Raw genomic sequence first — 24,553 nt, forward strand, 5'->3', positions numbered from 1 at the left:
CTTATCATTATTATTAACTTCAATCTTTTCTCCAATACACAAATTTTCCCAGCACATTTGTATATGTATAGTAATCATTTCCCACTCTGCTGTTTAAATCTCCAAGGACTAATTTTTCCTTATTCATTATGTCAGCTGCTTTCTCTAATGCCTCGAAAAATTACATAATTTCTTTCTTAGCAGAACTCTCTGTGCAACCATAGGCACAAATAAGACTCATTGTCCAGTTCCCCATTTTCATATTTGCCCACATCACTCTACTTAATATTGCCTGCCATTCAAGATGATTATCCTCATATTTAGAATTGAATACTACAGCTACTCCTTTTCCCTGACTGTTATTTCCTGAATATAACATTTTGTATTTATTGCTTAGAAAGATCTCACCTGTTTACATCCTCTTTGTTTCAGTCATGCCTTTATGTCGATCTAGTACCTATCGATGTCTTCTGCTAGTTCCATTTCTTTTCCATTGATGCTTCTTGTGTTGATAGTACCAATCTTGAACTCTGTTGATTTTGCGTTGGGATGTGTTCCAGTAGCTGGCTTTGTGTTGTCACCCTGGTTCCCTGACAAAAACAATGAGAGCTTTGTTTAACCAGACACACCTCATCTAGCATGTTGTACCATCATTTTGCAATGTGGTTTAAGTCAGTAAGAATACAATTTGGTTGGCTAAATCCCAAATTGCCAGCCCGTCCTCATTTGTTCAATATCCAGGTAGATACCTAACAGGGTACACCACGACAAGGTGATTATTGGACATTAGATCAGAAGTCTCAGTTGGTTCTCTTCATTCCTTAAAAGGCTATGTGGAAGCCTCCTTCCAGTTATATAGCTTTAACTCTTAAGCATCCCCCACAGCACACCAGGGAATATCTACAACTGCAGAATATCTACAAAAAGACATCATGATAAAAGAACTATTAAGCAATGATAATGTAAGATAATATTGAATCTCAAAAACAAAAATTTTTATAAAATGTTTATTACACACTGATAAAAACATATTGTCATTCTTCTTCTGTTTATGGGTGATAATCAATGACCCTCTACCACCAAGTAACTTGGTATTATCATTATTTCAGATAGTTTGATATGGCACTAATATCAATTTAAAATTAATTTTAAAATACTTCATTAAAGTTTTATAGTGATCCTAGATGATTCTGAATCAAATTTTAGCAAATTTTTTTTGTATTAGTTATAATAATAAAATTTACCTTTCAATATCTCCATAATGTTCATCCTTTGGTTGTGTGAGTTTCTGAAATTCATTATATACCAAGAATCTGCTCAATTTCATCATATTCTGCAAAAGGCTGTCATTAGAAATGTCTAACTGGGGAGAAACAGAACATAATATTGTACTACCATTAATACAAATATTTCACACAAAATAAATAAAGATATATATAGTTTTCTAAATTAATTTAGAAAAAAAAACTAAATAGTTCAGCTTTCAAATTTAGTAGTTTTTTTAACGTGAATCCCACACAAAAAAAGACAGGAAATTAATCTTTTTTTTTTTAATCACAATAATAATGTCGATGGTTAAAAATCATCTGTCACCTCACAAACCTTTATACTACAGTGTGATTCAAACTCTCTGATTGTTGGGCTGAGACTGCTATCCAATCTGCGAATCAGGATGGCATTTAAGTTCATTTTTAAGTGAAACATAAAATTGTAAGTGTAGCACTCGTAATTATTTTGCTAAAATAGTTTCTTATTGATGACAGAAACTTTGTGATGAAGTCAGACTCTTGTTAGCACGAATAAAAACACTTATGTTGTTTTTCTTCTTCTTCCTTTTATGAGTTATATTAAATGGCCTGTCACCAACAAATAACTAGGCATTATCATTAATATTTTCTTATACATCTTCATAGAGACAAAGATTCATTGTCAGAGCAGACGACTCCACTAACCATTATTCACACAACACCTATCATACTTATTATTATTATTATTGTTCGGGAAACTCCAAGGAGTCGACAGACTCATCGAGGGAGGCCCTAACATCATGTCAAGAACAACTATTCAACATTCACACAGTATCTATCATACCTTGCCTTGAACTCATTCATGGTCGTAGCACCCACAACAGACTCTGGAAGCTTATTCCACTCATTCACCACTCTCCAAGTACAAAACCTAGCTCTAACACCCTTGTCAACCACGCTCTTGCCCAGCTTCCATGCATGGCCCCTAGTCCTCCCACCACCAGTCATATTTTCAAAAATATCTTCTGGATCAATCTTATAAAAACCCTTCAGTAATTTGAATGTCTCAATCATATCACCCCTCCTTCGCCTATCGTCCAATTTCTGCAACCCACAAATCTTCAACCTATTCTCATAAGGTTCATTCCATAGACCTGCTATCATCTTGGTCACTCGTCTCTGGACCCTCTCCACTTCCTCCCCATCACGAAGAAATCCTGGTGCCCATAACTGGGCACAGAAGTCCAGATGGGGTCTTATCAAGGCTCGATACAGAGGAACAACAACTTGTTTGTCTCTGCATGTTAAAGTATTTTTCAGAAGCCAAGTGATTTGGTGAGCTGTTTTAGTCACTTTTGCAATGTGCCCCCTAAACTTCAACTCCCTATCCACCAACACTCCCAAATCCCTGGCCTCATCAATCTCTTGGAGTACGGTTCACACCAATGCGATATACTGCTGCTATTCTTTTCACCCCAAAGTGCATAACCTTACACTTTGCCACATTAAATTGACATCCATTTTTCCTAGCCCAGTTCTCCAAACTATCCAAATCATCCTGTAAAATTTTAACATCCTGTGCACTCACAATTGCTCTACCCAACTTTGCATCATCAGCAAACAAGTGAACACTTCCTCTCAAATCCTTTCCAATATCATTGATGAACAAATTGAAAAGCAGTGGTCCAAGAACAGAGCCCTGTGGCACTCCACTAGTCACAAGACGTCTTTTAGACTCCACTCCTGAATAAACCACTTTCTGGTATCTCTCCTTCAACCACCCTCCTATCCATCTCACCAACCCTATATCTATCGCCATCTGCTCCAGTTTACTGATTAGGGTTCCATGTGGTATCCTATCAAAGGCCTTGGCAAGGTCCAGTAGTATCACTGTAAACCCATTACCCCTATCCAGTTCAGCCGTCACTGTGTTATAAAACATGAGCAAGTTACTGAGGCATGATCTACCCTTCACAAAACCACGTTGTCCTCCATAGAGTATCCCGTTTTCATCTCTTCAATCCTGTATTCTTTTCTTGACTAATTTCTCTAAGACCTTGACAATGATTCCTGATATGCTAATCGGTCGGTAATTTACAACAGCAGTCTTGGAACCACCTTTATGCAGTGGAACTATTTTCCCCTTTTTCCACCATCTCGGGACTAACCCAGACCCGAGACTCAAATTAAACAAAATGGTCAAGGGTACTGACAATTCTTTAGCTGCTTCTCGTACAGCACGAGCTGGTATACTATACGATCCCACAGATGTATTGACATTGAGGTTATGCAATAGACTACTCACCTCCACTTCATTCACCACAATTCCCGTATAATCTACTGGTTTATTCATTTCTGCAATGTCACCACCTGGATGATATATTCTTGCAAAGTGCTCACTCAGTAACTCAACTATCTCAACTGATTCAGTTACCTCCCTACCATCGGCATTCTTTAAAATCATTCTGCCATGTACATTTTTCCTTTTACTTGCTACATATCTAAAAAACTGTTTAGGATTCTCTTTAGCCTGCATGGCCAATGTTCTTTCGTAATCCTTTTTTGCTTTTCTTACCACACTCGTTACCCTTCTGGCTTGTGCTTTATACCGTTCATGTGCCTGCCGGTCACCTTTCTCCTTAAATTCCCTCCATAGTTGTTTCTTTTTTTGCAGCTCAAGCTTAATGGTGTTATTCATCCATTTAACCCCTACTTGATTTATTATTCGGACTGTAGGTATACAGTCAGCCATTGCTTCATGCAAGCACTTCTTAACTACCTCCCATGCACTATCAACTTCTAGTCCTTGCAGTTGTACATGCCATGGCACTGAACCGATCAAACTCCTAAGCTTGTCATACTTTCCAGCCCGATAATTCCACATGTACCCTGTCTTAATTGAAAATTCTACACCTTTAGCCACCTCCCAAGTCAAGACCCTATGATCACTCTCACCGATTGGTGGCAATGTGGTCATATTTGTTACAGCCAAATCCTCAGATGTAATTACTAGGTCAAGCACTCTCTGACCCCTAGTATTTTCCATTACATGCTGTCGCAGATAGTTATCCCTTAATAACCGCATAAAATCCAATTCTTTCCTCCCATGTGTCCTCTCCTCACTCCAATCAATGCGACCATAGTTGAAATCTCCCATAATAATCACCCTCCTTCCACTCATTTCTTCTATTTGCTTGTGCATACTGTCACCACCATCTTTTCCATCACCTGGTCTATAGCAGCACCCAATTTTATATTTAGTTCTGCTAGCCACAATCTCACACCAAATGGCCTCAAATGTGCTCTATTCTCTATCCTGCAATTCAACTTCTATTCTCCTTGGCTGTAGCTTATCAGCTATCATCAACAATACTCCTCCCACCATTTTATTCTCTCTGTCATTCCTGAACACACTATACCCATCACATTCAATCCCACTAGCTATATCATCTACAGTCAGCCATGTTTCACTAATACCAATAACCTGTGGTCTAGAAGTGGCAACCATGGCCAAAAACTCTTCCTTCTTGTTCCTAATACTCCTAGTATTAGTGTACATGAGTTTAAGACCCCCATTAGCTCCAACCCTACCTTGATGCCTTATATTAACTATCCCACTCTGATTTGTTGTCCTTATTTGCTCTGGCTTATTATATTCATTCTTACATTCAACTGCCTCCCTAAGGACTGTATATCTACCCCCCCCCCCTTAAGAAATCTAGTTTCCCTGAATTTGCACATCCACTACATTCAGCAACACTTTCTCAAGTCTTCTGACACCATAACCATTCAAATGCAAGCCATCCATCTTATATAGATCCTTTTGCCCATCAAACTCACTCCACATGTCCACAAATTCCACACCACTTGTCATATATAACCCACGCATAAAGTCATTCGCAATTATGGCCCCCCTTTTAAAGATTTCACTGTCATACCGTGGCAAAAGACTAATCATTCTAACTCTCTCACTCTTTTCTTTTGCTACCTCAAACAATTCATTCAGGTCTTCTAATACTTATCCTATATCTTATTCACCAACAATATTCACAGCTGCCTTTGGAAACCCATTCGACCCATTCACCATTCTGCAAGCAAAAAGTCTGGTCCTCAATCCCTCTCTCTCCCTTGTTAACCACACTCTTATACAATTTCCAGGAGTGAGTTCCTTGTTCTCTCCCTTCCTACCATGTACTGAAAAAAAAAAGCCTTCTGTGTCAATCCTGTAAAACTCCTTTAATAACTTACATGTTTCTATCCTATTCCCTCTTTTCTGTTTATCACTGAGTGTTTGAAACCTACAGACTTCAGTCTCTCCTCATGTGGAGCTTTCAATAGACCTGTAACAGTTTTTTTTTTTTTTTCTGATTTCACCAGTGGTGAGAAGTTGAAATTTATTGGTTTTGGGGATGGATGTACCCTGAAAATAAGTCATATTCATCCAAAAAGTCACAAGTACTGTGGATGGACTGAGGATCTAGAAGAAAAAAAAACATTAAAATAGCATTAATTATTGATTCATTTTCTTCCCAATTGCCTTGAAAATGTTAAATGTTGTAGTATCATATTTAAATGACTTACAACTTACCAACTATTAATCCTATCATGATTCATCGGTGTTTGCAACATCTTTTCAAGTTAGCATTTTTTTTAATGTGAACTCCCATTCACAAAAATATTGTAAACTTATTTAATATTAATACCATGGGTGGGCTAAGGGTTAAATACTCTGAAAATGCTCTAAAGACCAAACATGGAACTTTTTGAAGATACTTTAGGCCTCCAATAAGAAAGGTAACCATCTCACACTGGGCAATAAAATTCATCTCCCACCTAAAGGCATTCACAAGTGTCCATGCTCAGTGGGATTCAAACCTATACTAAACCACTAAAACCTTGAGTTGCTTCCATCATATGAAGGATAAGATAGTTATACCTCAAAATATCAACAAATTCACTCTCTTTGTTCCTATACACTATCTCCTTCCAATCTACATTCCCATAGTTAAAAAAATATCCCATAAGGGTTACTTTCTACCTAAATCTTTCATAATCAGTATTTTCTGCATTCCCTGGACTACAGCAACATCCTATTTGATATATTCTGATTATAAAATAGATGCCGTTATGTGATTAAAAATATCTGGAAAACCTTTTGTAGTGGTGGATATGACTTCACTTGACATAGTTTTATAGGATAAATGAAGATAGGTTTCTTCATCTATTCTATAAAATAACTTACCAACTTATGTATGGGTCCTTATTTTTGTTGATCAACATAACTTTGTAATCCAAAAAATCTTCAGCCTATCATTATACGGCATTCCACAGGTTTGTCACTGGCCTATGGATCGTCTCTACCAGTCCCTCATTTTCAAGAAACCAAATGTCTTGTGACCCCATGGAGGTCAAAAAAATTAATAACATACAACACAAAAATAGCTCATGCAAGCATAAAAGGAAGCACATGGTCTTGAAATCTTCCTAAAACAACATTTAAAAGTAAAATGGACTGTACTGAATAGCGCAGTGATTTTTGAAGTGGTGCTATCATGGGATGACACCTTTTCAACAACTCAGTTCAGGAAATTTCTGCTGTAGTTCAGCTGCCATGATCAACTGTAAGTGATATCATTGTGAAATGGAAATGCATAAGAGCTACAACAGCACAATCATGACCACATAAAATCACAGAATGGTAGTAAAATGGATGCATATTCTTTCTGGATATTTTTGTGCTTGGTTTCATCAAGAGTTACCTCAAGTAATAACTTTTCAATAATTGCTCTAGCATTTCATATACATCCTTATCTTCAGATTTTAAATCACCTTAATTGTCTTTCTTTGATTTCTTTTGTTTTCTATAATTTATTTCTTCTATATCTTTTTCAGCAGCCTCCAAACATTTTGCATCTTATATGATGTATATTTCTTATATTCATTCCAAAATATTCTCATGACTTTTATCTTCCGTTTCTTTTCCTGGACTGTTTCCACAGGCAAGAACGTTCAGATCCTATAATTAATTAGTAATGTGTGAGCGAGGATTAAATGATAAGAGATAATCTATTAATATTCTTCTTATCAGCTAAAGACTGTAATCCTTGAAAAATAGTTTGTGAGGAAGGCTGTTCCAGAAAAGAAAGGTAGATTGTAGATGGAATGATGAGGAACTGGAGAAGTAGGTTCAGTGGGTTGGCAGTTTGAACTGTACATGGATGTTTGGCACTCACAACTTGTATGGATGCTGATTGAGCAGATTAGTACCCATGGTAGAGAAGGCATAAAGCAGAAACAGGCACTCTGTGAGATGGTAGTTAGAGAGTAAGATGATTAACCTGATGATTAACCAGAATATGCTACAGAACTTTCTGGGCAATACCAAGAAGTTTTGGGGAATTTTTTGGTGTATTCCTCTAAACATGAGAATGGTATTCTAAGGTCAGGCAAATTTGAGATTTGTATAGTTAGAAGGTGGACCAGTGAAAAGCAATATCTTGAGTGAAAAAGGACACTGTGTTTTTTGAAGGCTAAGGAATATACAAATGTAATGAGTTTCAGGAAAAGTTAGAAGTATGTCAGCTTAAGTAGAGAAATCAAATCTTGTCTGGCAAGGTGGATATTATCAAAGTAAGAGGAGGTGAGTAGGATTTTTTTTTTGCAAGAAAAAAAAAAAAAACAGAACTGCATTTTGGAAGCATTGAAACTATGAATGGAATATTGACTAACATTAATGAGTAAAGACCAGATTGTCTTTACTCAGTGATGAATGTTATGGAGATCAATTAAGGAACTAGATGTAAAGCCTGGGAATATTTGAGCTCTTCAAGGTTTGTCAAATGAGTAAAAATAATGCAATTTTGAGAGATCTGTGCTGTTTCACAGCACACAGCACAGCACAGATCTCTCAAAACCTTTCTATTGCATATGTGCAGAAGTGAATCACATTGATCAGTTACAGATCTAGAGTAGTAGAAGCCATATCAATGGACCTTCAAGTAGAGAAGTTGGTGGATATTTACATCCTCCATTATTTTAGAGCAGTGGTTCTCAACCTTTTATGCTTCACAAACCCCTGGAAATGTGTATGTAACTGGTGCATCCCTTGTATAGATAGATAAAACTATAGTTATAGTATAACAATGGGAATAAAATAAAATATATGTATATACACATTAAATTTTGTATTCATAAATTACGTATATCGATAAACACAAAGAGTGACATAAACAATTTAACAAACGCATATAGACATGAACTACAGCACCATGCTTCATCACTCAGTTTTCAGAAATGAATCAGTATCAGTGTTGCCAACTTAGCAACTTTGTTACTAGATCTAGCGACTTTTGAGCTCTCACGGCATATCCCCAAAATTTTACCACGTACCACAGGTTGAGAACCCCTAATCTATACAAAAGTTGGAGGAGAAGATTGATCACAAGGGGTCAACCCTATCTTTGGGTGATGTTAGCATGATGGAATCAATGTGTGAGAAAGTTTAAAACACAGAAGGGGAAAAAAGGTTGTGTCCAATAGATTTAGCAAAGCAAAGGATCAAAACACTTGATTGTATTTAACCTACAGTAAGTTCTCTGCATTTGTGATGTAGGCTGTGAATGGTATGGTGAAGCTGGGGCTTTGACTTGAGATATGCTGAATTTTTATCTTGAACTGCTTTGGCACACTTGTTGGATAATCAAGGATTAATGAAAAAAAAAAAAAGATTCGTTTTTTTGGCGCTTAAGAAACTATTCCTGAAAGGTAAATGAGAATAGGGAATTGAACAGGTTTTCTTGCTTGGAGAGTGATGGGTGGGTGGGTAGAATACATTTCCTAAGAATATGGTCAGTGTGGAAATGGTAAATGAGTTTAATGTGCAATTTGATAAGCATTTCATTTGAGAGTGAGGCCCTCCCTCAATGAATTTCGTGATTCTACATGGATCTGATGATGATGATATTTTTTTATGTAATGCACACCCATGAAAGGTTATAAACCTTTGGGGCATTAGGTACATTTGGGCTGTGAATTGCATAGTTTTTTATTACTTTTTAAAATGTTTATCCATTTTGTTTATATTATTTATTTATTTATTTTGAAATAATCTAGAAACACTGCTCTAGAGATTAAACATGGAATTTTATCAAGTCACTTCAGTCTTCCAAAACTGAGATGGCGGTGTCATATTAGCAATGAAATTAATTTCCCACCTAAATATATTCACAAACATCTAGGCTATGGAATCTGAACTTGCTTTGCCAACCAGGCCAGCAAAGACTTATTATAATAAATAATAAATATAAATATTCTTAGTCTACTATCTTGGCAAAGGATTTTTACCATTGACATGAGTTTAATATAATAGTATGAACAATAATTTCAGGATTTCTAGGCACTTAATAACTAGTAGTTACAGAACTCTAGGTTACAGCAATAGATAAAGAGCCTACAATTATTATTTATATACCTTATGGGTGTGTAATTTTTAGAAATTTAAAGCACTTTAAAAATTCCCATATTGTTCAGCAACCAAGAATAATCTAGACTAGCATTATAATTTCTTGCTAAATAGTTTTTGCCTTTTCTGTACCCTTAAAGTTTAATAGTTTATTTATTTATTTAATTTTTTAATTGTTGATTTAGAGTTGTGTTATATTCTAGTATATTGTATTCCAACTACTCCCAAAGATGGCCATGACAGAATCAGAGCAAAAGACCATAAGTAAAGGTATGGAAGCAAGCAAGACCAATTAAAACGCGCGTGAGAGAGAGAGAGAGACTGCTTTCTTTCTCACAAGCTATCTAGAAAGATAGCTAGTAAGAAAGGAAGTGCAACAAACACTAAAATAGCATTTTTTAGTGTTTGTTATATCCTTAGCCCACCCACAGTACTGTGGGTGGGCTAAGGATTTTTTTTTCTATTTTTATATCAATTATATACAGGTAGCCCTCGACTTATGACGATTTGCACTTACGACGCCCAAAATTATTATTAAAAATTCTCTAATTTAATTTTGCTGCCAGCATATACAGCCCATACATATATCACATTGCTTTTGTATACGCACTGCAATTAGTCAACAAGCAAAGCCTATCACCAATTTGCAATGGCCGCTGCTATGATTCACCCACTTCTTACTTCACAGTCTTTGGCAAGTTAGTTGCTAATCAGCAGTCGAAGTGTTCGGTTCTCTTCATGCAATTTTTGTATCTCGTCGTAACCTTATCATGTCCAGTAAAAGAAGTAATACCACTGATGAAAATTATTATTATTATTATTATTATTATTATTCAGGCCTCCATGGAGTCAAAAGACTCATTGTGGAAGGTCCATCCTAAGAACATAAAGTCTGTCCAGACTTATCGAGGGGAGGCCCCCCTAAGAAATACAAAGTCTATCATACCACTCTTTAAACTCATTGACCATTCTCGCTCCCACCACTCCATCAGGCAATGCATTCCATAGTTCAACCACCCTCCACGCAAAGAAACCACTCCTTACCCTCTTGCTCACAGTTTCCTTTCGTAACTTCCAGGGATGGCCTCTTGTCATCACTCCTTCCTGCTGTTCAACCAAGCGAAAGAACTCCCCAGTGTCAACCCTGTAACCACCTCTCAACAGTTTAAAAATCTCAATCATATCACCTCTCCTTCTTCTATCCACCAAACTCTGCAGTCCACATTCCCTCAGCCAATCCTCATAACTATCCTTGTACAGTCCTGAAACCATCTTTGTCATCCGTCTTTGTATCCTTTCCACAGTTAATTTATCCCCTTCAAATCCTGGGGACCAAATCTGAGAACAATAGTCCAAGTGTGGTCTGATCAGAGACTTATAATTCCAACATAAAAAAGAAGGCGAGGAAAGCTAAGTGTAGATGTTAAAATAAAGGTCATTAAAGCATATGACAAAGGAAAGAAAGTCGGTGAAATAGCATGAGAAGAAAAATGATCGCATTCAGAAAAATGATCGAACTGTTTCAACAATTATAAAAGATAAATCAAGAATAATGGAGGCAGCTAAAGGGGCAGTTAATATGAAATGTACTCTAATGAAAAAAAGAGAAGGGCCAATTCATGAAATGGAGAAGCTTTTAACGATATGGATAGATGATTTCATTCACAGAGAAGCTACATCGGTGCCTGGTTTTAAGGCATTTAAATATAGGATTACGCTTCTTCTTCTTCTTGGAGGAAATGATGAGGTTTTACATTAAAACCATTTCTTATTTACCATTCATAAAACCCCAGAGCTTTGAAAAACATTGCTATGAAGACAAGAATAAGTTGCCAATTTACTACAGGAGTATTCCTGAGGCTTGGATGACAATTGCTTTATTCGAAGACTGGTTCTTAAATTGTTTTATTCCAGAAGTACGTGCCTACTGTCTTGAAAAACATATACCTTTTAAAATTCTATTGTTGCTTGATCTGACTGATCAAGACTTGATTTTCCAAAACGAAAGAAGTTGTAGAAGAAGAAAGGAATAATGAGGAAGATGAAGAAGAGAAATTGTTAAAAAAATTTACTATAAAAGGATTAGCTGAAGTATTTTCTAAACTAAATCAAGGACTTCAGCTACTCGAAAATGTGGATCAAGATACTGATCGCTTTGCCAAAGTGGAAAAGCAAATTCGAGAAGCAGTCAGATGTTATTGGAAAATATATGAAGAAAAAACCCAACAGACAATATTAACCAATTTTCTGATTAAAAATACTCACGATCGCGAGAAATAACCATATCGTCCAAAAGAGTGACGGTTACTCACCTGTTTAATTAAAGACACCGTTAATAAGTTTTTTGTTTATGTTAACTAATATTTAAAGGAATTTCAAATTAAAGTAAGTGCATCATTTTTGATATGTGGTTATGTATTTTTTTCTTAAAATTTTCTTCTTTACTTTTGTATTTATATGTACAGTAAAACCCCATTTTTACGTTCCCACAATTTACGTTTTCCTGCCATTTACGTCATTTTCCGTTGGTCCTGTCTTAAGCCTATTCTTATGATATATTGTTTTCCTGCCATTAACAACTTGATGTGGACGTTATTCCTGTGATTTGGGTTTTTTTCTGGGGTGGCAATACTGATTTTCGAATTGATTTCTGCAGATATCGGCGCGTTTCTATTCTCAGATGGCGTTGCTTTCGGCTGTAGTTTCATTTCTGCCATCACGGTGACGTGCACCCTTGCAGCAGTAATGTAGTGATGAGCGATACTGTGATTTTTGAATCACAGTACGAATTGATATTGCAGAATTTCTGCTACGTAATTTAGCATGCGAAAGTTGCTTTAAGGTTGTGGTGGTGGATTATCCATGTTAGGAACATTGAGAAAAAAGACAGAAAATGTATTTTGATAGAAGAAAAGATGGCAATTCTGCGACATGTAGATTGGCATGCCGGAATACGTGTGCATTTATCAAAAGATCTTGGACTCTCCATGTCCACTTTGAACACAATAGTAAAAAACAGGTCAAGCATTGAACTCAATGTAAAGCAATCTGGCGCTATGTCAAAAAAAAAAAAAAACGAAAAGCAAAAACGATCAACAATTAAAATTTTTTTTAAATTAGATAAATGTAAGTAATTGTAAATTCATTTATTTTCAGTTATTAAATTTTGTAATCTAGTATGTAGACTCACATACTAGCAGTAAGTCATCTTTTAGCCTTTTTTAATGTTTTTTTACATTTCCTGCTATTTACACTTTTTTCCCTGTACCCTGAAAGTGTAAAAAAGGGGTTTTACTGTATATGTGCAAATAAATAATTTATAAATGTTTATGTAAGTTTATACATTTTTAACCATTTTAAGTTAAATAGAAACCTAATTTATGAAAATATGATATCAAACAAATCAAGAATTAAAAAAGTCCTCAACTAATGTCAGAATCGACTTACGACGGAGACGTTGGAATGGAACCCGCCGTAAGTCGAGGACTACTTGTATATATTTACATAGTCTGGAAGCCATGCTCTTTTTCAACCCATTTCAGGCCTCCAATAAGTGGGGTGGTGGTCTCACTGGGTGATGAAATTCATCTCCCACCTAAAGACAATCTCAGACATCCATGCCCATGGCGGGATTCAAACCTGCAGCCTCTTTGTTGGAGAGCATGTACACTAACCACTCAGCCAACCAGGCCGGCAATGGGGTTTCAGTAAGGAATAAGATTTTAATTGTAAGCAAACTGTGTGTCTGGAATTGTGTTGAAGATGTTGGAAAGTTTGAAGAGAACCATGATCCAGAATTGGACTGGCATATGAAAAAGAAAGGAAGACCAATGACAAAGCATGAGTAATAGCAAAAAAATAATGCAACATGTGAAAGTAGATCTAGTAGACATTTAGTATTAATTTGCCAAAAATCTTTTGGAGACTGTTATCCTAAGATCAAGTCTTAAATAGCTGTAATATTTCTTTTTTTACAATATTAGAGGGCACCAACATTAGGACTTCAGATATTTTGTCCATTGCAATTTGAATTGTTTCATTTACTCATTGTTGCATGGAAACTTTAACATGTTGCTTTGTGCTCCGGTGGGTGATGAATATATGCTGACTTGAAATCCAGTGAAATATAAGCAACTTAATTAACATCTTTTTTATAATTTTGTACATTTGATGTTGTAATATCATTAAAAATAAGTTATGAATATGAAAGTTTGGTGAAGATGAGGTAGGTGATGAAGCATGTGTGAAATGGAGTGAAATGAGCAGAATTTTGGATATGAATGAAAGGTTGAAGAAGAATAGAATGAAAGATGGCTGCATGAAAGAGGTAATAAATGATTCAAAAGTAGCATTGTACAGATTCCATTATTTTAGGTGTGGTTAATACCAGAATGCACAAGGTTTATTTTCTAGGAAGGAGAATGAGTAGAGTGATTTATGCATTGCATATTATGAGTAAGTGAGCAAGAGAGTTGGTAGTAGTATGAGCAATTATTTGATTGAGAAGGAGCATGTAAGCATAGGTGTCAGGAAGTTGATAAGGAAAGTAAAATAGAGAGTAAAAGATAGCAATGTCATAGACAATATATTCAGTTTGTTGACTAGGTATGATAGTAATGAGTTGAGATGGTGAGCAATGATCATGAAATATGTTGGCAGTGTGAGGAAAAAGGAGTACAGTTCACGATGTAGGATGAGTTTGAGGGATGGATGGAACTGTTTTGGTTTTGGTGAGAATCAACTGGAAAATGCTGCTGGAAGGGAGAGTAATAGCAGTGGTGAACAGAAGATCTGAGGAAGTAAGAGGTAATATAGAAAAGAAAGTGAGTAGACTAGGGTAGGGTAGAGGAGACAGGAAAAGTGTTTGTAAATGGAGAGGCAAATAATATTGGGAAGAATGAAAAAATTAGAATTCCGGACAGACAAGGAAATCAAAGGGTCAGGTTGGAAAGGGAGGCACTGCATGAGAAGGGTAGATGCTGGAAGCAGGAGTCACTGATTGTGTGTATGTGAGCAGGCAATAGAGAATTTGATGGATTTGAATGCAAGGGAAGGATTCGAATCCAGAGAAAATATGAGATGGGGTAACAGTGGGGAATGGGACTTTAAATTGTAAGCAAGCTCTGAATCTGGAGTTGTGGTGGAGATGCTGGAAAGGTTGGTGAAAATCATGATACAGAATTGGACTTATAACAGCAACATTCTGTTTGATGGACAGCATGTATTTATGAAAGGAAGACCATGTTTTAGCAAGGTGTTCATTACTGATTACAAGAATGTGACGAATGCATTGCACAAGAGTGATGTATATCATCATCATCATCACCATCAGTTCCCCATGAGTCCAATGTCTGCTGGTGTCTGATACTTGTTTCACCATTTCTTGCTATTTCTCCCTGTCCATAGCAAGGTGACTCAAATCCTATAAACTCTTTCCATACTACTCTTTCACATCATCTAGTCACTCTTGCCTTGGCTATCCTCTTCTGTTTATACCATCCATTGAACTAAGCATCAAGGTTTTGATCTTTCTACTGTTATCCATTCTGCAGATATGTTCAAATGGCTTTAGTTTCCTTCAAATTATTTTCTGCATCATGTTCTCATTGCAGTTCTTCATTTGTTACCTTTTGCACCCATCCAGTTAAAATCTTTCTATAACATCTTCTTAGAAAGCTAATATTCATCTCACAGAGTCTTTAACCATTATCCATGTCTCACAACTATAGATAGTACTTGTGAATATCATGTTTCCAGCAGTTTCAGCTGCATGGGAAGGCTCACAGATTTACTTTTCCATATGTTCTTCATTGTTCTCCACAGGTTTACTTTCACTTTTGTTATCCAAGATCTTATCTCTTTTTTGCAGCCTAAATCATGTATCATGTTATATCCTAGTTATGTGAAATTTCTAACCTCTTCCAGCTTATGTCCATTAATCTTTGCTTTTTCAACTTCTTCTCTCTGAATATCATTTTTTTATTTTTTCAATATTCATTATCAACCCACACCTTTTCCCTTCTTCACTTTACTTAAACAGTGTTTTTTCTAGTTCCTTTACACTGTCTTCAACAAAAACTAGTTAGTTATTCACATTTGGTGCGTCACTGGATGCCATATGGTCACTTCCCTACCTTATAGGGTTTTGCAAGAAGCCTTCTGCTAGACGAAGTGGTAGGGTTGCAGATGCCCTTTCCACACAGAGTTAGTAGGACAATCACAAACATCCATGTACATTGCAAGATTTGAACCTGCAGTTGAGAGTGGATATGATAACCCCTTAGCCAACCAGGCCAGGGGGTTATTATTCATTTTGGCACCATGAACTGAACTTTCCCTTATATTATCCTTTATGACATTCATTGTTATTTCCAAAGCAAGATTATAATGCTTGAGAATATTGGTTCTCCTTGTCTCATACCTCTTGTGGTCCAAAACTATCATCTTATTTCTCTACAATTTCTCACAGCAGCCTCTGCATAGTGATTAATATTCTGCAATAGATATATCTAGTTCTAGTCCAAGTCATAAGATTTGAGTATGGCTCAAGCCACTTTCTGATCTATACTGTTGAATGCTTTCTGAAAGTCAACAAAGCAGATATAAACATTTTCATTCCTATGCAGAGCTTTTCCTGAAATTAATCTTAACATTAATATTTGGTGCACATTATTTCTGTCTCTTCTTTATCTTACTTGCTCATTTTCCAGTTCTTTCTGCTAATATCATCATAAATCCTTTTCCCACATGACTCATTAGAGCAATTGTTCTGTAGTTTTTGTAGTCCATTTTGCTTTGCATTTTTCTGTGAATGGATATTAGAATTGAATCTTGCCCATTCTTTTGATGCTTACCCTTTTCAATGTGCAATGTTAAACAACTAGTGTAGTTTGCTGTATTTGTTGTTCGGTGTGATTGCCTTCCACTATGTTTCAGCAACTCCCCAGTGGTCTCTTAGTACATCTATTTCTCCAATTAATGAATAACATGAAATGGATTAATTATGTATATATTTTTATTAGTATAAAATTTTTGCTCTAGTATCAAGGGCATCTTCTGTAAGACTTTTAAATTAATCAACAAGAACGGGAATTGGTATATTCAACAATGACGTGTGTGAACTGTATGTATATGATGTAAAGTGTCATGGTCTCTTGTTTAATTTAGAAGTCATACTAAATAGGAGTACTACATGAGGGTAATGTTTAACTTTTAGCAAAGAAATTGGCTTTTGGAAAAGAAAAAATGAAAAAAAAAGAGGAAAAAACTTTTGGAAAAGGGATTGCCTTTAGCCTGCATAGCCAATTTTTTCTTTTCTTTCTGAATGTGGAAGGATAACTTTACTGAATGCAGATGGTACTCTTGTGTCAGAAGCTGATGAGATTGTTCAGTTAATGAGTACTCACTTTACTAATATATATCAATATATCAACTGGGTGTAATGTAATATGGTGAATGCTACTACTACATTGGATGAAGAAACAGAGATGCATAAGACTGAACTGTTACATAACCTGGATAAGAATTTAGCAATAGGGACATATGAAGAATATCAGCACATCTATCTATCTATCTCTCCCTTCCATCTGTTACAGATGGGTTGGGTCTCCTCCTGATGAGGAGTCACGGCAAAATAATACAGCTGGCACGCCACTCCTCTGCTGCATCCCTAATGGAGGGATTCATAACTGTATTCTGTGTGTGTGTTCAGGAGGACGGTTTGCCTGCTAACAAACCCCAGTTAAACTGGGGGACCCCCCACCTAAAGGGATGTCATGTTTTAGCAATTTTATCATTTTTTATAATAATGTTGTGATTCTGTTGGATAAAGGGAATGAACTATGATACTGTCAATTTTGTCAAGGCATTTGATAGGATACCAGATGAAAGGCAGCAGCATAAACTGGAGAATATGAGTTTGGAATATAAACTCTTAACTTTCATAAGTGGATGGTTGATGAACAGGTATCAAAAATAGGTATATGGTGGATGTGAATCTGCCATATTTAAAGTGACTGGTAGGTACACAGGGATCAGTCCTTGGACTACTCGTTTAATCTATACATTAATTATATTGAGAAGGATCTGACAAGAGATGTGCAATTGTTTGCTGCTGCTGATGATGATGATACAGAGATAGGCAATTCAATTGGGAATGTTACTGATATACAGTGCTTACATAATTTGAATAGGCTTGGATGTGTGTAAAATGATAATGGCTGTCATTTCAATGTTAGTAAGTATAATGTTATGCACTTTGGTTGTGATAAGATTGTCAATGCCATAATATATTGGTGGGATTATGCTACAAGAAACTGATGAGACTAGATATCTTGGAATTAGGGTAGACATGAATTTGAAGTTCAAAGGTCACATAGCAAAAATTGCAAATACAACTGAGAGGATAACTGAGATAATGAAACATACCTTGACATGTATGGATAAAGAAGTTATTTTGCCTCTTTGCAAGGCCTTGATAAGCCTGCACCTGGACTACTATGCACAGATTTGGTCTTCTGGGTTCCAAGGCGATAAAGAAGCTGTGGAAAGGATGCAAAGAAGAGTTACAAAGATTATATCAGGATTATGGAATGTAGATTATGAGGACAGATTGAGAGTACAAGCTCTAGTTAAGGAGAAAGAGATAGAGATCTATAAACTTCTGAATGGATGTTATACAACGCTGTCTGATGAAATATTTTGTTAGATGGAAGATGGGGAGAATCCATGGAAGTTAAGTTTTGTAGTGTGTGATTGGAACACATTGCCCGAGAATGTAGTGAGTGCTGAGATGGTGAATGAGATTAAGGATGGTTTGATGAACTTTGTGTGTATAACTGCCCATTATGAGTCTTTTGATTTCATGGAAATTCAATTATAATAACAATAATTTATTATTATTACTTGGGCATCTCATTGGAGTCAAGATTCATCATGGGAGACTCACTCTAATGACTGGAAATCCATTCCATCTATTCATTACCTTACAAACAAAAAAATGTAATCCTGACACCCTTGCTAACTACACCATTCAATCTTCTCTTTCATGTCAAGCTCAATGGCCTATACAGCCAAGCAACTTGACTTTCTCAAGAACCTTATACTGTTTCATGACAGGAAGGTTAATCCTATCTGCATTTGCTGAGGCTGTATCCTCTGGCTGTCTTATTTGTTTTGCAGGATAAGAAATCCTGCCAACTCTGTATGAGACTGGCTAACTCACCACCAGTTGAAAAGCCCTAATAAAGGGCTTTTCAACTCAAGGTGAGTTAGCCTTTATTTGGGCTTGGGACCAGCATGGGGATAGTCTATCCTAATCTTTAATAGCAATGTCAAGACCATATTATATTGTAATAATTATTATTAACAGAGACTTCCAGGAATTCAGGGACTCACGTTGAGGGTGGTTTATATCAACACCATCAGCTGTCATACCCAATTTTGAATTCATTTACACTACCTGCACTCACTACTCCAAAGGTAATTCATTCCAGTTACATACTGCTGTATGAGAGAAAAAATCTAGTCCTTACCCCTTTCTTGACTGCATTCAATTTCCATGAATGCCTGCTCATCTTCACCCCATCTTCCATAGAATTAAATAAATATTCCATCTACTGATATACTATGTGATCCTTTCAGAAGTTTGTAGCTCTATCACATTGCCTCTCTTTCTCCTGTTTACTAGTGTGTGGGTGTGTGCAGTCCACAAATTCTTTAAAACTCTACTTTGCACTCTCTCCACTGTACCTAACCAGGAGACCAGATATGTGCAGAATTGTCAACATGGAAACTGACAAAATAAAATAAATAAAATAAAAAATGAATAAATGAAGCTACATTAAATAGTTATTAAACAAAGTGTTTGTGAAAAATATAAAAAATATTTTGGCCTCAATGTATGGCAAATATTGAATTATATAAACAGACTGAGCAAGAAAAGTATTGCCAGCAAAATACAAAGATACAAATAGAAACGAATTGGATGTGTAATGAGAGAAAGGAGGGATGAGATTCCAAAGGTAGTTTTGATATGGGTCCTGGAAGGAAAAAGGAAGGCATAAACTAACTTGGCAGAGAATGACAGAAAAAGAAAGAAGGATGGCAGGATGGGAGAACTGAAGAGCAGCAGAATTAGTTGCACAAGACAGAAGTAACTGGAAAAATGGATCTCAGCTATATGCTCACACATAGGAGCTGATTCATTATTAGCTACAGAATAATTCTGCTGCAGATTATGTCTAGAAGAGGTCCATATGAGGGGATATCCAAAAATAACTGGAACTTTTTTTTTCTTAATTTTATTAAAGTTTATAATACCATATTCTAGTTCCCCTTTAAAGTGCTCTCCATGTGAGCCAATGCACGTGTTCCCACTGTTATTTCCACTGCTGGAAACAGTTCTGGAACTGTTCAACTGGAATACTATTTATGGCCTCCAGCAACTTTTTCTTTCATTTCATCCACATCAATGAATCACTGCCCTTTCATGGTTTTCTTTATCTGTGGGAATAAAAAAATCACATGGAGTGAGATCAGGTGAGCAGGGATTTCTTTCATTTCATCCACATCAATGAATCACTGCCCTTTCATGGTTTTCTTTATCTGTGGGAATAAAAAAATCACATGGAGGTGAGCAGGGAGGATGGGGAGCAACTGTCAAGTTGTTTTTTCATCAAGAACTGTTGGACAGAAAAGGCCTTGTGGGTGAGGCATTGTCGTGATGCAGCAAGCAATCTCCACTACTCCACATTTGGCACTGTTTTCATCACACACTATCATGCAGTCTTCTCAAAACAGTACATAAAGAATTTGTTCCTACTGGACAATTCCATCCATATCAAAAAAAAAAGAAATCAACATTGTCTTGACATTTGATAGAACTTGTTGGGTTGCGTTGAATTTGCATGTTTTCATCAGGTTCAATGCTAGTTTTGTTTCTGGATCATAACCATAGCACCAAGACTCATCCCTGGTCACAACTTTTGAAAGAAAGTTCTAGTAATTAAGAACTTGCTCCTTCAAACTGCAGCAAACATTCATATGATTTTGTTTTTTTGATTTCTGTGAGCCAAGCCACAAATTTAGCAGGCACATGTTTCATTTGCAAATCTTCTGTTAAAATTCGCTGGCATGAACTTGGACAAATTTGTTTCTTTAGAAACTTGCTCAATGGTCTTTTGACAATCTTTGTTGATTGTCTGGCAAACCTTTTCAATGTTTTCATCATTTCTGCTTGTGAAAACTTGGCCAGATCGTGGTTAGTCTTCAACTGACATGTCCCCATTTTTGAAATGGGAAAACCACTTATAGACCTGTGGTTTACCTGGAGTGTTGTCCTTAAATGCTTGCACTTAGCAACTTTAAACTGGTAGCTCAACTCACTTGCCCACTCAGATAGTCTTAAGATCCCCCTGCAAGGCCATAACATCTGCTCTACTTCTCATTGTTCTTCCCAACTTTGCATCATCTGCAAACAGCTACAAATCTTAAGTTAAGCCTGTTCCAATATCATTAACATAGAGATTAAACAACTGCCTCAAAAGAAGCATTTGCAACACTTTGCTAATATCCTTCCTCTTTTGGATACCACTCCCCCATCATACACAACTTGCTAATACCTATCTGACAGCTAATCACCTATACAACTCATTAGTCTTTCATCTATCCCAGCAATTTTAATAAATTTAGTTTAATCCTTTATCCAAGTGTGAGCAAACAAAGTTTGCGCCTGAAAATATCTTCAGGACTGGGGTAAAGTAGTACAACACCGGGCAACTCGTAGCAAGGGTGGACCAAGCTAACACACTCCTATCTCAGTATCTCCCATAATGCAAAACACATCTCCTTGCAGATATGTATAATGTTATGCATTAAGGGAAGGGCCACTACCCAGACTAGTTTCAACCTTTATTGAGGTCTCTTCAGTGGGAGCCAGGCCCGATAGTGGAGATACCAGGCAGAAGCAATGGCGAGGTCATCTTTACCTATAGGAGTTACCAAAAGGTGTGCCACCTTTTTATTAAATTACTCTGGATTTAGAGAAAGATGTTGAAAGTTTATTTTTCACTTGGTTAGACTATAATAAATTTAGTTTAATCCTTTATCCAAGTGTGAGCAAACAAAGTTTGCGCCTGAAAATATCTTCAGGACTGGGGCTCCCACTGAAGAGACCTCAATAAAGGTCGAAACTAGTCTGGATAGTGGCCCTTCCTTAATGCATAACATTATACATATCCGCAAGGAGATGTGTTTTGCATTATGGGAGATACTGAGATAGGAGTGATGTTAGCTTGGTCCACCTTTGCAACGAGTTGCCCGGTGTTGTACTACCTTACCCCAGTCCTGAAGATATTTTCAGGCGCAAACTTGTTTGCTCACACTTGGATAAAGGATTAAACTAAATTTATTATAGTCTAACCAAGTGAAAAATAAACTTTCAACATCCCAGCCATTTTATTTACCAGCTTGTCATCCCCCTATCAGAGGCCCTTGAAAAATGTAAGTATACTGCTGTATGTGCATCTTCCATATTCAGTGAATTTGCCATCTTGTTGTAGTACGGAAGCAGATTGCAAAAACATGACATCTCCTTAACCCATGCCGACCCCGATAGACAATACTGCTATAATTGACCTAATTCTGAATCTTAGTCCTCACCAACCTCTCTAAAATCTTAACTAGAATACCAGACATACAGATTGGCGAATAATTTGTAGCCTCACTCTTATTCTTCCCTTTTTGAAGTAGAACAAGTTTTCTCACTTTCTGCTCCTTTGGGACTTGCCCTATTGCAAGACTCAAAAGCAGAATGGGGGCAGGCAGGTGTGAACTGTTAAGAGCATGCATGGCCAAGAGACTGGATACTTTCAATGTGTGTGAGACATGCAGTCTAGTACTCTCATTCTAAATTTTCCTGTCTTGTAATTAAATTAAGTTTTGACATCACCAACTATGAAAAAACATGATAAAACACTGCAACACAGAGGATTAGAAAGATGTTTCACAAAAATTAAAGAAAAAAATTAAAGGAATAATCAAAATCAAAAATACAATCAAAATGAAAAACAACAAAAATACCCTAAAAGCCACAAAAAAAACGTAAAAAAATAAAAAACTTTTTATTTTTTTATTTTTTATGTTTTTACATACATCTGAATGATACCTCTTATTCCTCCTATAATCTTTACTGACAGCTTGAACTTCAGTTCAAAATTTCCTTGAGACAATGTGTTTCATTTACTTGCAGTCTTTACTGCAATTGAAATTCTGAAAAACATTATGATCTATTTGATTATTTCTCAAACTTGATTTTCTGCTGTCTAATTCCCATGCTGTTCAGTCATATTTCTGAGTATTAATGTCCACAATTCAAACTGGCCATGCTTTAAAAGATAACAAAGTATTTCTGCTGATACAATTGTACATCTACTTGTCATAATATTAGATAATCCTCACATCCTTCCAACACCCTGGACTTTTCTTAACTAGCCCTCCCTCAAACATGCTGTAAATGCCAGTTCTCCTTTTGGTAAACTCAGACCTTAGCCTTGCCCAAGTTATCTTTTCTATGGGACATCGTTCACTCACCCATTTTCTAATCTCATGTACTTTCACATGGCAATTATTATTATTATTATTCGTGACACCTCCAAGAAGTCTGAAGACTCATTGCGGGAGGACACCCATTGTACAACTCTCTGTCTCCACCACCATACCGAACCTCTACTACCAATCATCATCAGCGCCATCTACTGCCCACCACTACCACCACCAGTATTTTTTTTGTCTGTAAATTGTGTGTGTTCTGAAGGGCTGATTTGTCTGTATGCAGGATGAAAAACCTGAGTTTCTGGGAGGAAAAAACCCTGCTACCTCTGTATGAGATCGGCTAACTCACCTTCAATTGAAAACGAAGGTGAGTTAGGGCCTTTTTTCCAATCGAAGGGCACAACATTCCGTCATTCTTCCAATTGCGCTATGGAGGCACTAATGGTAATGGCAATGGTAAACATGGAATAATAACTTCTGGGATTTCAGTGATTCCATGGTCTAAGTACTGTTTCCATTATCTTGATACTTGCTTTGAATGAATAATGGAAAAAAAAAAAAATCTTTAGTGAAATGAAAGCCTTCACCCCCCCCCCCCCCCCCAAAGAAAAAAAAATCCTTGATCACTGACCAATCTTTGCACTTGGTCTATGCTGGAACTTATGATATTGGTATTCATATTTACGAATTTAGGGACACAAAACACACGTGTTGAAATGATTATTTTACTTATTATTAATAAAATAACAATTGATGTTTCGATCCCTGTATTGAGGTCATCATCAGAAAAATACGTGTATATAAAAATCAAGCTACATGCTCTTGCACTCTACAAAGGTAAATTGAATCTATGTTGTTAATTGATCTTTTACTTGGCCTGACCTCCAGTGGTAATAAAAAAAATAACAAACCTGCTAAAGTCCTCCTGTACTAAGATTTTCTTTTGGACTTGGAAAGTTCAGGTTGCTATTAAATGTTAAAAAAAAAAAAACTTCACCAAATCTTCTTGTATTGAGATGTTTCTTTGGCTTGTTCTGGTTGCAAATAGGTCCTCCATATTCTTGGAATGGTTAGACCATCATTTTTGTTCAGGTTAGGATTGTGTTTGAGCATTTCACATGCTTATTTAAATTTTCTCTCGAATCAGGTTTTGGTGTGGTGTAGGGACTTGGTACCTTTCCAATCAATTCTGTGGTATGTCTGGAGTGCTTGGTCTGAAAGGCTGGTTTTTCCAAAATGGAGGTATTTAATGTGTTGTTTGTGTTTGTCCTTCCTAATTGGGATGGTTCGTCCTGTTTCCCCTATGTATGGTAAG

At 36.4% G+C, this 24,553-nt stretch overlaps 2 protein-coding genes across 2 annotated transcripts in view; both read right to left on the reverse strand.

Moving 5' to 3' along the window:
* LOC150107628 (neprilysin-11-like) overlaps positions 1–5,833 on the reverse strand; it is a 160,728-nt gene extending 154,895 nt beyond the window's left edge. Inside the window, exons 1-3 of the mRNA XM_090392142.1 lie at positions 5,815–5,833; positions 5,646–5,703; positions 1,224–1,370 (exon numbers count right to left, since the gene is read on the reverse strand). Coding sequence (XP_090248268.1) covers positions 1,224–1,370; positions 5,646–5,703; positions 5,815–5,833 — 224 coding nt within the window. The remainder of the gene's footprint in view (positions 1–1,223; positions 1,371–5,645; positions 5,704–5,814) is intronic.
* A 7,102-nt stretch (positions 5,834–12,935) lies between these two features.
* LOC150107629 (neprilysin-1-like) overlaps positions 12,936–24,553 on the reverse strand; it is a 221,563-nt gene continuing 209,945 nt past the window's right edge. Inside the window, exon 8 of the mRNA XM_090392143.1 lies at positions 12,936–12,956. Coding sequence (XP_090248269.1) covers positions 12,936–12,956 — 21 coding nt within the window. The remainder of the gene's footprint in view (positions 12,957–24,553) is intronic.

Source organism: Typopeltis vanoorti, chromosome 4, assembly GCF_054136105.1.
Source record: "Typopeltis vanoorti isolate ZY-2024b chromosome 4, IOZ_Tvanoo_1.0, whole genome shotgun sequence".
Lineage (NCBI taxonomy): Eukaryota > Metazoa > Arthropoda > Arachnida > Uropygi > Thelyphonidae > Typopeltis > Typopeltis vanoorti.